At 43.7% G+C, this 14749-nt stretch overlaps 1 protein-coding gene across 1 annotated transcript in view; it reads left to right on the top strand.

The window, feature by feature from the left end:
* The window catches only part of NUDCD3 (NudC domain containing 3), a 109746-nt gene that overhangs the window by 58172 nt on the left and 36825 nt on the right, over positions 1–14749 (top strand). The window contains exon 3 of the mRNA XM_010374566.2: positions 6906–7038. Within this exon, the coding sequence (XP_010372868.1) occupies positions 6906–7038 (133 nt within the window). The remainder of the gene's footprint in view (positions 1–6905; positions 7039–14749) is intronic.

Genomic DNA, 14749 nt, shown 5'->3' with positions numbered 1-14749 from the left:
CACAGTTGGCCTGATGGCGGGTGGCGGGGTGGGGGTCACGTCCCTGCTAGTAAAGAAGCATGAACTTAGAAGTAATGCATGCACAGCAACTAAAGGAGCCTAGTGGGTAGGGGAGCCTCAGTGGGAGCTGGGCAGCAGGCAGGGAGGCACCGCCCTCTAGACAGATGAATCTGGCAGGAGTTGCAGGAAGGCTGGTTAGTATGAGTTGCTTGTCTGTGCAGAAGCCTGGGAGTGGTGACTGGCTCCAGCCTGTCCCTTCATAAGTGAGAAGGTTGAAGGCTGCAGAAGTCAAGACCAAGGCCCAGTCTACGTCTGGGTCGCTGGGGTTGGGGCAGACCTGGCAGCTGGGGGCCTAGGGCTGGGGTCCAGGCATTGAGTCATTTTTGAGCACTGAAATCCGCATGAGTGGACAAGCTCTTGGGAGTGAACACTCCTAGGAAGATACAACCGAGAAGTAGGAAGTGGGCCTGGCCGAACATGAGTTTTAGGCTTCAGAAGCAGGGCAGTGGGCCTCAAGGATGGGTCATTTTTATGATAATGCTTATTTTATAAAGCTTTGAAAATGAAGAAACCCAGAAGAAAATTGACCGTATTTCCATCAGGTGGAAGGAATCTTGAGTTGAGACTGAGCATAGGCAGGGAAGAGTTGACAGATAAGGAGGAGTATTCATTTGTGGGAGCAGGAGGAAAAAGGGAGGAAGGAATCATGACACTCAATCATGGGCTACCTTGAGTGCCTTGCTGAGGCCCTGGCCTTGTCTCCTGGGCCATAGGGAGCCATACGAGGTTGTTGAGAATAATGTAGTCACAGTGGCATGCGAAGAGACTGAGAAGAGGCAGCCATGGCTCCCATCCTGGTGTGAGATGTGCCAGGTCAGTGAGATGAGAAGAAAATTGGTAAGAGACAGGTGAGAATTTCAAGGGAGAGAGTGAGCCATGTCTGCTGGTTGCCTCATACCTATGGCACGTACATCACACACATATATACTGCATGCCCATACCACACCCATACTATACCTTATGCACACATATGCACACTGCATGCATACATGCATACCACACATATGCACATAGCAGACACATACTGCATGCCCACAAGCACCACACACACACCACATACATTGCATGCACATGTGTACCGCACACATGCACCACACATACAGACTGCACACACATTACACATGCCTATATGCACGTGCAGGTACACATATACCAAACACATGCATGTGGCACACACACATTGTATGCACACACATGTACCCCCACACACATATAGTGCACACATACCTTTATCACGCAGTGCACTGCACATATACCACACATATGTACTATGCACACATACACACGTGCTGGCTTAGTCCATTTGGGCTACTATAACAAAATACCATAGCCTGGGTGGCTTGTAGACTACAGAAATTTATGTCTCACAATTCTGGAGGCTGGAAGTCCAAGATAAGGCACCAGTAGATTCAATGTCTGGGGAGGCCCTGCTTCCTGATTCATGGATCTCTGTTTTCATGTGGTGCTCTCCCATGGTGGAAGGGATGAGGAAGCTCTTTGAGACCTCCATATAAGGGCACTAATCCCACTCAGAGGCTCCACCCTCATGACCTAATCACTTCCTAAAGGCCCCACCTCCTACTGCCATCACCTTCGGGGTTAGGATTTCAAGATACACGTTTTAGGGGAACACAAACATTTCAGACCCTAGCACACATATATGTACATTGCACCCAAATGTTGTGGGACCTCTCCTGAGGGGACAGTGAGGTCAACAGGTGTTGAGGTGTGATGACAACTCTCACCTGGGATAATGGAAGGAGATGAGGGTGACAGGGATGTTGTCATCTTTGCACAGAGTAGTGGCTTTTGTGCAATGTAGTTAAGGGCAATGTAGTTAAGAGTGTTAACATTTAAAGGGTAGACAGGATTGATTGCAAGAGACATGAAAGAACAGCTGTATTTGGGGTGACAGAGAGGGGGTTGACAAATCGGGCCTCAATCACTGAGCCCCAGGGGGCGGGAAGTGGGGAGCAGCAAGCTTGACATTTCTGTGCAAACACCTCCGCTTTGGAATCACTGGCTGTGACTTGGGGAGCCAAACCTCGCCTTTAGTCAGGCAGTCAATGCCTATCGTAGGCATTCTCTCTCTGGAGAAGAGCTTGAGGTCAGCCCTTATCTGGTTGAATTATAAATCTATTACAGGTTTGGGGCTCTAGCTTCCTAGGCAAAACTCTTTAGGTTAGGTCTTTGACCTCCTTTTACTCTTCATTTTACATATTTGCCACTAGCTTTTGGAAAATCAGGATTGTCTGATCCTGTTTTGTTTTTTGTTTCGTTTTAGAGACAGGGTCTCATTCTGTCATCCAGGCTGGAGTGCAGTGGCACAATCATAGCTCACTATAACCTTGAACTCCTGGGCTCAATCCATTCTCCCACCTCAACCCCTCAAGTGACTGACACTACAGGTGTGCACCATATGTGTGGCTAATTTTAAAATGTTTTGTAGGACGCGTCTTCTTATATTGCCCAGGCTGGTCTCAGACTCGTGGCCTCAAGTAATCCTCCTGTTTTGGCCTCCCAAAGTGCTGAAATTACAAGTGTGAGCCTAGCCTAATCCTGTGTTTTTTAAAAACAAATGGGAGGAGGCTGGGCACGGTGGCCCACGCCTGTAATCCCAGCACTATGGGAGGCTGAGGCAGGCGGATCACTTGAGGTCAGGAATTCGAGACCAGCCTGGCCAACATGGTAAACCCCATCTGTACTAAAATACAAAAATTAGCTGGGAGTGGTGGTGCGCACCCGTAATCCCAGCTACTCTGGAGACTGAGGCAGGAGAATTGTGTGAACCTGGGAGGCAAAGGTTGCAGTGAGCCGAGATCGTGGCATTGCACACCAGCCTGGACGACAGAACGAGACTCCGTCTCAAAAAAAAAAAAAAGGAAGGAGAGAGGACCTTTTGGTTTCTAGTGGCAGCACTCAAACAGGTGGATTGGGTAGGTCAGGTTCCTGACGATGAGTCTCAGAAATCTGGTCAGAAACCTGACCTACTCAGTCAAGAACTGCTTGCCTGCATGACAGTGACTCCTGGTGACAGTCAGTGCTGCCAGCTCTCCCTGTGCAGGTGACCCTGGTGCCTGGCTTGCCACACTCAGCAGCACCTAGGCCTGCAGTTTGCCAGGAAGGGTCTGGCCTATCCCCAAGGAGACAGAGGGCCCTGCTACCCACAGCACCCAACAGGCAACAGAGCCTGTTCTGTGTTTTTCCTTTAACACATTTAGAACCTTGTTATCCCAGCTCAACAGGAGTGGGAGCTGCAGGGAGACCTACTCCATAATCTTCAACCTGACTGCTGACTCACTTTCCTACTCCCACCCTTGGTGCTGAAGCATGGATGCTCCCTCCCCTGCCTCCTACCGTGTGCCCAGGCCTGCAGCTGCAGGGGTGACCAACAGTGGCACAGTGGGGGCCAGAGACACCTGCACTTGACAGGACGCTTATTTTTACATACTCTTGGCTGGAAATAATCAACCTTATTTAAATAGAATGTGCATTCAGAGCACTATAAAAAGCACCCAACAACTTGCAAGGGCTGTTTAAGGAGTGATTCTCCTGCTTCCTGTGGAGGGAATCTGCAGGTTCCATGCAAGAGGAGCCAGGCCAGGGCTGCTGAGGACATGGCAGGAGGATGGGGTGAGGCAGGTTCTGTGTGACCAGAGCCCTCTCCAAAAGCATACAGCTTTACTGCAGTGTGTAGTGGCAAGGGTGACAGATGTCCCCCCTCACTCCAAGGCAGAGACTGACTGCCATTTGCCCTGGAGGAGGCAGAACCCATGTGGGCATCACTGGTGGTATAAGCTGAGTGACTGCACTGTTGCTGGCGGCAGCATCCCCAAGGATATCCCCCGGCATTATACTCATTCTCCTTTCTTGAGAGAGCCATTTTTCCCCCCCCAACTTTTGAGGAGTCTTCATGTTTACTCCCTGATCTCTGCCAAGTGCTGGGGCCATGTTGGTCTTTATTTTGTGTGTGTGTGTGTGGGTATTTTATTTGTATGTTTTCATAATTTTGACTTTTTTCAAATGGTAATGTATGTACAAAAGTGTCAATGAAAAGAAGTCTACAGTTTCCAGCCATAAAAATAGCTGCTGCTATCTTATTGTTCTTTTGGAAATATTCTCTACATGTTCAAGCATATTTATGTCAGATGTGAATCTTAAAGCTGCTGTCAGTGCTCACCTAGAAGGATCCTGTGGAAACTTGGGGGCTGGGTGAGTCCTCCTCTCTGTGTCTGACTCCTTTGTACTCTGCTCCAAGGGTCAGGCTAGTGCTGCTGCTGTGGCCCTGGGACCGCACCTGGATATAGGGGCTGCAGGGTGCATCACTGTCTCCTGTTAGCATTTTTTAAAGAGAACCATTTTTCTCTTGGTTATAAAAATGTCTACATATTCTAGGGAGTTTGGATAATACCTAGGTACAAAGAAGAAAGTCAGATTCCTTGTTACTCTACTATCAGAGATAACCAAAAAGATTTAATGTGCTTTTTTTCAGTCTTTTTCATATATGTGTACACACATGTGTGTATGTTATGTTTCTTCTTATAAATTAAAGTCATTCCATACTTAAAAGTAACAATACCCCCTTTTCAGTTTTATGGTATATTGAAAGCTTCCTCCGTATCACTAAATAGTCTTTGAAAATGTGTTTATTGGTTGCATCTAAATCTTTCTTTTGCTGCCCGTTTTCAACATACTGAACATTCTTTAGTTTCCTTCCCCACACCCTGTTTCTCATGTCGTTCAGCCAGGAATCCTATGTGACTCCTGGTTTCCATATGTCATTTCTCTGTCCCACAGTGGCCCGCCTGTGTGAGTAGTTTAAGGCTGACATCTCTTCTGAGTGTCTAGAAGTTAGTGGTTGGTGTCTAGTCCTGCCAATATTCAGTGCTGAATTTTGAATATCACCTCTGATTGAAATTAGTTTCCTTAGCCACTGTGTTTGTTCATGCTACCACAATAACGTACCACAAAATGGGTGGCTTAAACAAATGTTGATTCTCTCAGAGTTCTTAGAAGGGAAGTCTGAGATCAAGGTGTCAGCAGGGCCATGTTCCCTCTGAAGGCCTTAGGGGAAGATATTCCCTCTCCTCTTCAAGCTTTGGGTGGTGTCCTGCGGTCCTTGGCGTTCCTTGGCCTATAGGCACATCACTCCATTGTCTCCACATGGCCTTCACATCGTCTCTCCAAAGTCCCCCTTTTAAGGACATCAGTCATAGTGGATTAGGGCCTACCCTAATGACCTTGTTGTAACTGCATCACCTGTGTAAAGACCCTGTTTTTATTAAGGTCACATTCTGAGGTCCTGGGGATTAAGATTCCAACATAGCAAGGGGACCCAATTCAGTTCTTAACAGCCACCAGTTGCCAAGCCCAGAGGACTCAGGCTGTGGTGGAGGCCCAGCTTCATGCATAGACAGTGTGCAGAGCATACCCACGGTAGGTAAATATGTTCTTGTCTTAGATCTCTGGCCAGAGAAAGCCTGCGCTCTTGGACCACCCCTTCCCAACCCTTGTCTTGCATGTGTAAGATACATAGATGTAGATACGTGTAGTTTTGTGTTTTCCTGTATGAACAGGATCATAGTACACACATTGTTTACGAGCCCATGTGGCTGTCTCCCTGCCAGATTTTTTCTGCTTGTCTCTGAGCAGGCCCTGGAGAAGTTGACTGAGCTGCACCTACTGTTGGAATGTTCTGTGTTCGTAGCTGCTGCCTCCTCCATGACTAGGCTTTTGTCTGTAATTTAGATCTTCAGTTCACTATAATGGACTTGTGAGTCTAAACTTACATAGTGTTTATATTATTAGCATTGTTACATTTTATGGAAAATATTATATTTTATTTTTAACATCAGCTTCTTGGTAGGTTTATCTGTATCTGTGCTGTGTTTATAACAGGCCTATACAATACAATTTGCTTGATTGAGTTTTTTAGGCTATCTCATTAAACGTTTTACTTATGTCTTACAAATGATGTATATAATTTTAATGCAGTCCTTTTAGCTTTGATTTATTTACTAGGAGAAAATAGAGGCTAGGGGTTGGATTAGGATTGAAGTTTAGCAGCTGCAGGATGAAATAGTTTTGCCTTTTTTTTTTTTTTTTTGAGATGGAGTTTCGCTCCTGTTGCCCAGGCTGGAGTGCAATGATGCAATCTTAGCTCACTGCAACCTGCAACCTCTGCCTCTCAGGTTCAAGCAATTCTCCTCCCTAAGCCTTCCAAGTAGCTGGGATTACAGGCATGTGCTCCCATGCTCAGCTAATTTTTGTATTTTTAGTAGAGACAGGGTTTCACCATGTTGGCTAGGCTGGTTTCGAACTCCGGACCTCAGGTGATTCACCCACCCTTGGCCTCCCAAAGTGCTGGGATTACAGGCATGAGCCACCACACCTGGCCTCTTTTTTTTTTTTTCCTTTTTTTTAAAGATAGGCCTTGCCAAGCAGTTTATAAGAAACCAAGGACTCATGAGCCTAAGAATTTTATTAATAAGGGCCCTCTGGTTAATTAACAGGCCTGGATCTCAGTACTCTGAAGGCCAGCAGCACCAGCTATACTTTGACTGTGGTCCCAGATACTTTTCCTAAACTATAGGGTGCTGCACTGAGGTTTCTTTTCTGTAGCTTTTCCCTTGTCATGTGATTTCCAGGGGTATCATGTAGGAGGGTCAGAAAAGAAATCACCCGAAAAGAGGAGGGGTTTGCAGATGCCAGAGCAAGTGAGCTTGAGATGAAACTTGAGTTGGTCACATCTCCAGGATGTAGGAGTGGCATGTGGCTGGGTTGCCCATGGGGTCGTCTGCTCAGGCATGGCTGGCTGGGATCTTACCTTTTTTATTCTTTTTCAGGATTCAGGAGCAGTTCCAGAAAAATCCCGACAGTTACAATGGTGCTGTCCGAGAGAACTACACCTGGTCACAGGACTATACTGACCTGGAGGTCAGAGTGCCAGTACCCAAGCACGTGGTGAAGGGAAAGCAGGTAATGGCCTTGGTGGGTAGTGGTGGGCGGCTTCACCCAAGCCAGTCACAGCTGTTGCAGGAAAGACCCTGCATCCTTGAGGGAGTGTTGAGATCGCCTTTGGGATGTGAGGCATGTTCCTTCTTCTGCCCTAGGAATGAGCTGAGCACACCATCCTTGCTCCCCTCATTCTGTTTGTGAGGTTCTCCCAGCTGTTCTGCAGAAATCTCCCTCTGGTGTTGGTGAGCCCTGTTCACACTACTTCCTGAGAGAGAAGCCCAAGCATCTGATGTCCTCACCTATTTTATAAACAAAGCCATAGATACTCTTGGGGTTCCTATTGTAGATGGCCAGCCTCTCAGTTTTCAAGGGAATACTCAAACATTATCTTGGTGAATTCTCTTTTTTCCTAAAGATTAAATCTGCCTTCAGTTTCCCTAAGAAAAGTCCAGTCAACTAAATGCACAGTGATAGCTAACATACATTCACATAGCATCTGTCATGTGAGTTTCCTGGGCTTTGCCAGCCCAGGGTCTAATAAACTCAAATTAGACAAAGTGACACAGTGGGTAGCACCTCCCCATGTATGGTGATGAACCATGCATCACAGAGATGAAAGGTTTATGATTTAATTCTCCATAACCTTTAATCACAGGAGAAAGAGAACTCTCAGACTCTGCAGTTCTCAGTTCTCCCAGGGCAACATGGCTGCACAGGAGGGAGGGAGAGACGGAGGGACGGAGGGACAGGCCCACCCCATCCCAGCGTCCCCACTTGCTATCCTTGCTATTTTTTTTATTTCCTCCTATTCACATAGGTGGCATGCATGTGCCGAGGATAAGCTTCCTGGTCCCCACACTTTTTTAAGGTTGACTTGGAGTCTTCATAGGACATCCCATCCCTGCTGGGGCCAGCCACCTGTTGTCATTCCCTGTGCCTCTATTACTGCTTAGCGGTGTGATGGGTAGGCCTGTAGTTTGTGCACTGATACCAACCATTCTGCTTTCCCCAGGTTTCTTTTATGCCTCCTCAGGGAACAGGTGTCAGGCTGTGGGCCTTTGCTTCCCTCAACAACAAACACAAAACTTATTTTTCTTCAGCTACAAACACCCCGTCACCCCCCTTTAAGCTACATCAGATCATGGGTGAGACCCATTGAAGCCCCTTCCAGTCCTAAGAGGCAAAGCAAAGAACCCAGGTCACAGTGATGAAGTGGATGGCCAGGCCTGTGCGCTGTGAGGGTCTTCCATGGAGCAGGGAGCCATGTCGTGATGTACCTGTAACATTCACAACTTGAGTTTTAAAAACTAAAGTTTCTGAAACCTCCATCTAATGAGTTTAAGTGAGTATAAGTTTAATCTTTTTTTTTTAAATAGAGTTGACCTCGTTCTGTCACTCAGGCTGGAGTGCAATGGCATGATCACGACTCACTGCAGCCTTGAACTCCTGAGTTCAAGCTATTTTCCCACCTTAGCCTCCTGAGTAACTGGGACTTCAGGTGCTTGCTATCATGCCTGGTTAAGTTTTAAAATTTTTTTTGTAGAGATGGAGTCCTGCTGTTTCCCAGGCTGGTCTTGAAATCCTGGCCTCAAGTGATCCTCCCACTTCAGTCTCCTGAGTAGCTGGGATTGCAGGTGTGAGCCATCATTCCCACTGGAAGTTTAATCTTTTAGTGGGAGAGAGATGTCTACTCAAGGAATTGTGATAAGAATAACATTATCATAGGTTGTTGTAAATAGATAATTTTCGCTTAAAAAAACTCAAGTAACAGTGCAAAATGGGACATTACATAATTTAAATCCATAATATAAAAAAATCTGATATATGCCAGAAACTGTATCCGTATTTCGTTCTTCATGAGAACCTGCAACCTGTGAAGTAAGTAATTTCATTCTTTTTTTTTTTAATTTCTTTTAAAAAATTTTTATTTTACTTTAAGTTTTATTTTACTTTAAGGGATGCATGTGCTGAATATGCAGGTTTGTTATGTAGGTATACATTTGCCATGGTGTTTTGCTGCACCTATCAACCCGTCATCTAGGTTTTAAGCCCCACATGCATTAGGTATTTGTTCTAATGCTCTCCCTCCCCTTTCCCCCGACCCCTTGGCAGGCCCCAGTGTATGATGTTCCCCTCCCTGTGTCCATGTGTTTTCATTGTTCATCTCCCACTTATGAGTGAGAACATGCAGTGTTTGGTTTTCTGTTCCTGTGTTAATTTGCCCAGGATGATGGTTTCCAGCTTCATCCATGTACCTGCAAAGGACATGAACTTATTCTTTTTTATGGCTGCATAGTATTCCATGGTGTATATATACTACATTTTCTTTATCCAGCCTCATTGATGGGAATTTGGGTTGGTTCCAAGTCTTTGCTGTTGTAAATAGTGCTGCAGTAAACGTACATGTGCCTGTGTCTTTATAGTAGAATGATTTATAATCCTTTGAGTGTATATATACCCGGTAATGAGATTGCTGGGTCAAATGGTATTTCTGGTTCTAGATCCTTGAGGAATCACCACACTGTCTTCCACAATGGTTGAACTAATTTACACTTCCATCAACAGTGTAAAAGTGTTCCTATTTCTCTGCATCCTCTCTAGCATCTGTTGTTTCCTGACTTTTTAATGATCGCCGTTCGAACTGGCATGAGATGGTATCTCGTTGTGGTTTTTATTTGCATTTCTCTAATGACCAGTGATGATGAGCTTTTTTTTTCATGTTTGTTGGCCACATAAATGTCTTCTTTTGAGAAGTGTCTGTTCATATCCTTTGCCCACCTTTTATGGGGTTGTTTTTTTTCTTGTAAATTTCTTGTAGATTCTGGATATCAGACCTTTGTCAGATGGATAGATTGCAAAAATTTTCTCCCATTCTATAGGTCGCCTGTTCACTCTGATAGTTTCTTATGCTGAGCAGAAGCTCTTTTGTTTAATTAGATCCCATTTGTCAATTTTGGCTTTTGTTACAGTTGCTTTTGGTGTTTTAGTCATGAAGTCTTTGTCCATGCCTATGTCCTGAATGCTGTTGTCTAGGTTTTCTTCTAGGGTTTTCATGGTTTTAGGTTTTATGTTTAAGTCTTTAATCCATCTTGGCCGGGCGTGGTGGCTCAAGCCTGTAATCCCAGCACTTTGGGAGGGCGAGATGGGCAGATCACGAGGTCAGGAGATCCAGACCATTCTGGCTAACCCGGTGAAACCCCGTCTCTACTAAAAAATACAAAAAACTAGCCAGGCGAGGTGGCGGGCGCCTGTAGTCTCGGCTACTCGGGAGGCTGAGGCAGGAGAATGGCATAAACCCGGGAGGCGGAGCTTGCAGTGAGCTGAGATCCGGCCACTGCACTCCAGCCTGGGCGACAGAGCGAGACTCCGTCTCAAAAAAGAAAAAAAAAGTCTTTAATCCATCTTGAGTTAATTTTTGTATAAGGTATAAGGAAGGGGCCTAGTTTCTGGTTTCTGCACATGGCTAGCCAGTTTTCCCAGCACTATATATTAAATAGGGAATCCTTTCCCCATTGCTTATTTTTGTTAGGTTTGTCGAAGATCAGATGGTTGTAGATGTGTGGTGTTATTTCTGAGGCCTCTGTTCTGTTCCATTGATCTATGTATCTGTTTTGGTACTAGTATATGCCGTTTTGGTTATTGTAGCCTTATAGTATAGTTTGAAGTCAGGTAGTGCAATGTCTTCAGCCTTGTTCTTTTTGCTTAGGATTGTCTTGGCTATGTGGGCTCTTTTTTGGTTCCATATGAAAGTTAAAGTAGTTTTTCTAGTTCTGTGAAGAAAGTCAATGGTAGCTTGATGGGAATAGCATAGCATCTATAAATTGCTTTGGGCAGTATGGCCATTTTCACGATATAGATTCTTCTATCCATGAGCATGGATTTTTTTTCCATTTGTTTGTGTCCTCTCTTATTTCCTTGAGCAGTGGTTTGTAGTTCTCCTTGAAGAGGTCCTTCATGTCCCTTTGTAAGTTGCATTCCTAGGTATTTATTTTCTTTGTAGCAATTGTGAATGGGAGTTCATTCATGACTTGGCTCTCTGCTTGTCTATTATTGGTGTATAGGAATGCTTGTGATTTTTGCACATTGATTTTGTATCCTGAGACTTTGCAGAAGTCGCTTATCAGCTTAAGGAGTTTTTGGGATGAGACAATAGGGTTTTCTAAATATACAATCATGTCATCTGCAAACAGAGACAATTTTACTTCCTCCCTTCGTATTTGAATACCCTTTATTTATTTCTCTTGCCTGATTGCCCTGGCCAGAACTTCCAATACTGTGTTGAATAGGAGTGGTGAGAGAGGGCATCCCTGTCTTGTGCTGATTTTCAAAGGGAATGCTTCCAGCTTTTGCCCATTCAGTATGATATTGGCTATGGGTTTGTCATAAATAGCTCTTATTATTTTGAGATATGTTCCATTAGTACCTAGTTTATTGAGTGTTTTTAGCATGAAGGGGTGTTGAATTTTATTGAAGGCCTTTTCTGCATCTATTGAGATAATCATGTGGTTTTTGTCATTGGTTCTATTTATGTGATGGATTACATTTATTGATTTTCGTATATTGAACCAGCCTTGCATCCCAGGGATGAAACCAACTTGATCGTGGTGGATAAGCTTTTTGATGTGCTTCTGGATTCAATTTGCCAGTATTTTATTGAGGATTTTCACATTGATGTTCATCAGGGATATTGGCCTGAAATTTTCTTTTTTTGTTGTGTCTCTGCCAGATTTTGGAATAAGCGTGATGCTGGCTTCATAAAATGAGTTAGGGAGGAGTCTCTCTTTTTCTATTGTTTGGAATAGTTTCAGAAGGAATGGTACCAGCTCCTCTTTGTACCTCTAGTAGAATTTGGCTGTGAATCCGTCTGGCCCTGGGCTTTTTTTGGTTGGTAGGCTGTTAATTACTGCCTCAATTTCAGAACTTGTTATTGGTCTTTTCAGGGATTTGACTTCTTCCTGATTTAGTCTTGGGAGGTTGTGTATGTCCAGGAATTTATCCATTTCTTCTAGATTTTCTAGTTTATTTGCGTAGAGATGTTCATAGTATTCTCTGATGGTAGTTTGTATTTCTGTGGGATCAGTGGTGATATCTCCTTTATCTTTTTTTATTGTGTATATTTGATTCCTTTCTCCTTTCTTCTTTATTATTCTGGTTAGTGGTCTATTTTGTTAATCTTTTAAAAAAAAACCAGTTCCTGGATTCATTGATTTTTTTTCTAAGGGTTTTTCATGTCTCTGTCTCCTTCAGTTCTGCTCTGATCTCAGTTCTTATCTTCTGCTAGCTTTTGAATGTGTTTGCTCTTGCTTCTCTAGTGCTTTTAATTGTGATGTTAGGGTGTCAATTTTAGATCTTTCCCACTTTCTGATGTGGGCATTTAGTGCTATAAATTTCCCTGTTAACACTGTTTTAGCTGTGTCCCAGAGACTCTGGTATGTTGTCTCTTTGTTCTCATTGGTTTCAAAGAACTCGTTATTTCTGCCTTAATTTCGTTATTTACCCAGTAGTCATTCAGGAGCAAATTGTTCAGTTTTCATTTAGTTGTGCAGTTTTGAATGAGTTTCTTAATCCTGAGTTTTAATTTGATTGCACTGTGGTCTGAGAGACTGTTTGTTATGATTTCCGTTCTTTTGCATTTGCTGAGGAGTGTTTTACTTCCAATTATGTGGTCAATTTTAGAATAAGTGCTATGTGGTGCTGAGAAGAATGTATATTCTGTTGATTAGGTCAGCTTGGTCCACAGCTGAGTTCAAGTCCTGAATATCTTTGTTAATTTTCTGTCTCGTTGATCTGTCTAATGTTGACAGTGGGGTGTTGAAGTCTCCCATTATTATTGTTTGGGAGTCTTAAGTCTCTTTGTAAGTCTCTAAGGACTTGCTTTATGAATCTGGGTGCTCCTGTATTGGGTGCATGTATATTTAGGATAGTTAGCTCTTCTAGTTGCATTGATCCCTTTACCATTATGTAATGCCCTTCGTTGTCTTTTTTGATCTTTGTTAGTTTAAAGTCTGTTTTATCAGAGACTAGCATTGCAATCTCTGCTTTTTTTTTGCTTTCCATTTGCTTGGTAAATATTCCTCTATCCCTTTATTTTGAGCCTATGTGTGTCTTTGCACATGAGCTGGGTCTCCTGAATACAGCACACCGATGGGTTTTGACTCTTTATGCAATTTGCCAGTCTGTGTGTGGAATTTTTTTTTTTTTTTTTTTTGAGACAGAGTGTTGCTCTGTTGCCCATGCTGGAGTCAGTGGCATGATCTTAGCTCACTGCAACCTCCACCTCCCAGGTTCAAGTGATTCTCCTGCCTCAGCCTCCCAAGTAGCTGGAACTACAGGTGCACACCCCCATACCCACCTTATTTTTGTATTTTTAGTAGAGACGGGGTTTCACCATATTGGCCAGACTGGTCTCGAACTCCTGACCTCGTGATGCACCCATCTTAGCCTCCCAAAGTGCTGGGATTACAGGCATGAGCTACTGCGCTTGGCCCATCTGTGTCTTTTAATTGGGGCATTTAGCACATTTACATTTAAGGTTAATATTGTTATGTGCGAATTTGATTCTGTCGTCATGACGCTAGCTGGTTATTTTGCACATTAGTTGATGCAGTTTCTTCATAGTGTTGTTGGTCTTTATATTTTGGTATGTTTTTGCAGTGGCTGGTACCGGTTTTTCCTTCCATATTTAGTGCTTCGTTCAGGAGCTCTTGTAAGGCAGGTCTGGTGGTGACAAAATCCCTCAGCATTTGCTTGTCTGTTAAAGATTTTATTTCTCCTTCACTTATGAAGCTTAGTTTGGCTGGATATGAAATTCTGGGTTTAAAATTATTTTCTTTAAGAATATGGAATATTGGCCTCCACTCTCTTCTGGCTTGTAGAGTTTCTGCAGAGAGATCTGCTGTTAGTCTGATGGGCTTCTCTTTGTAGATAACCTGACCTTTCTCTCTGGCTGCCCTTAACATTTTTTCCTTTGTTTCAACCGTGGAGAATCTGATGATTATGTGTCTTGGGGTTGCTCTTCTTGAGCAGTATCTTAGTGGTGTTTTCTGTATTTCCTGAATTTGAATGTTGGCCTGTCTTGCTAGGTTGGGGAAGTTCTCCTGGATAATATCATGAGTGTGTTTTCCAACTTGTTTTCATTCTCCCCGTCACTTTTAGGGTTCCCCAGTCAATCGTAGGTTTGGTCTTTTCACATAGTCCATATTTCTTGGAGGCTTTGTTTGTTCTTTTTCGGTCTTTTTTCCCTAATCTTGTCTTCATGCCTTATTTCAGTAAGTTGATCTTTAATCTCTGATATTCTTTCTTTTGCTTGATCAATTTGGCTATTGATACTTGTGTATGCTTCGTGAAGTTCTCATCCTGTGTTTTTCAGCTCCATCAGGTAATTTATGTTCTTCTCTAAACTGGTTATTCTAGTTAGCAGTTCCTGTAACCTTTTGTCAAGGTTCTTTGCTTTTTTGCATTGGGTTAGAACGTAGTCCTTTAGCTCAGAAGAGTTTGTTATTATCCACCTTCTGAAGCCTTCTTCTGTCAGTTTGTCAAACTCATTCTCCGTCCAGTTTTGTGCCCTTGCAGGAGAGGAGTTGCGATCATTTGGAGAAGAGGCATTCTGGTTTTTGGAATTTTCAGCGTTTTTGTGCTGGTTTTTTCCTCATCTTCATGGATTTATCTACCTTTGATCTTTGAGGCTGATGACCTTTGGATGGGTTTTTTGTGGGGGGTCCTTTTTTTTTGA

The sequence above is a fragment of the Rhinopithecus roxellana genome, chromosome 6, assembly GCF_007565055.1.
Source record: "Rhinopithecus roxellana isolate Shanxi Qingling chromosome 6, ASM756505v1, whole genome shotgun sequence".
In the NCBI taxonomy this organism is placed as follows: Eukaryota; Metazoa; Chordata; class Mammalia; order Primates; family Cercopithecidae; genus Rhinopithecus; species Rhinopithecus roxellana.
Note: the sequence above shows the minus strand (reverse complement) of the source record. Positions and strands in the feature narration are given on the sequence as shown.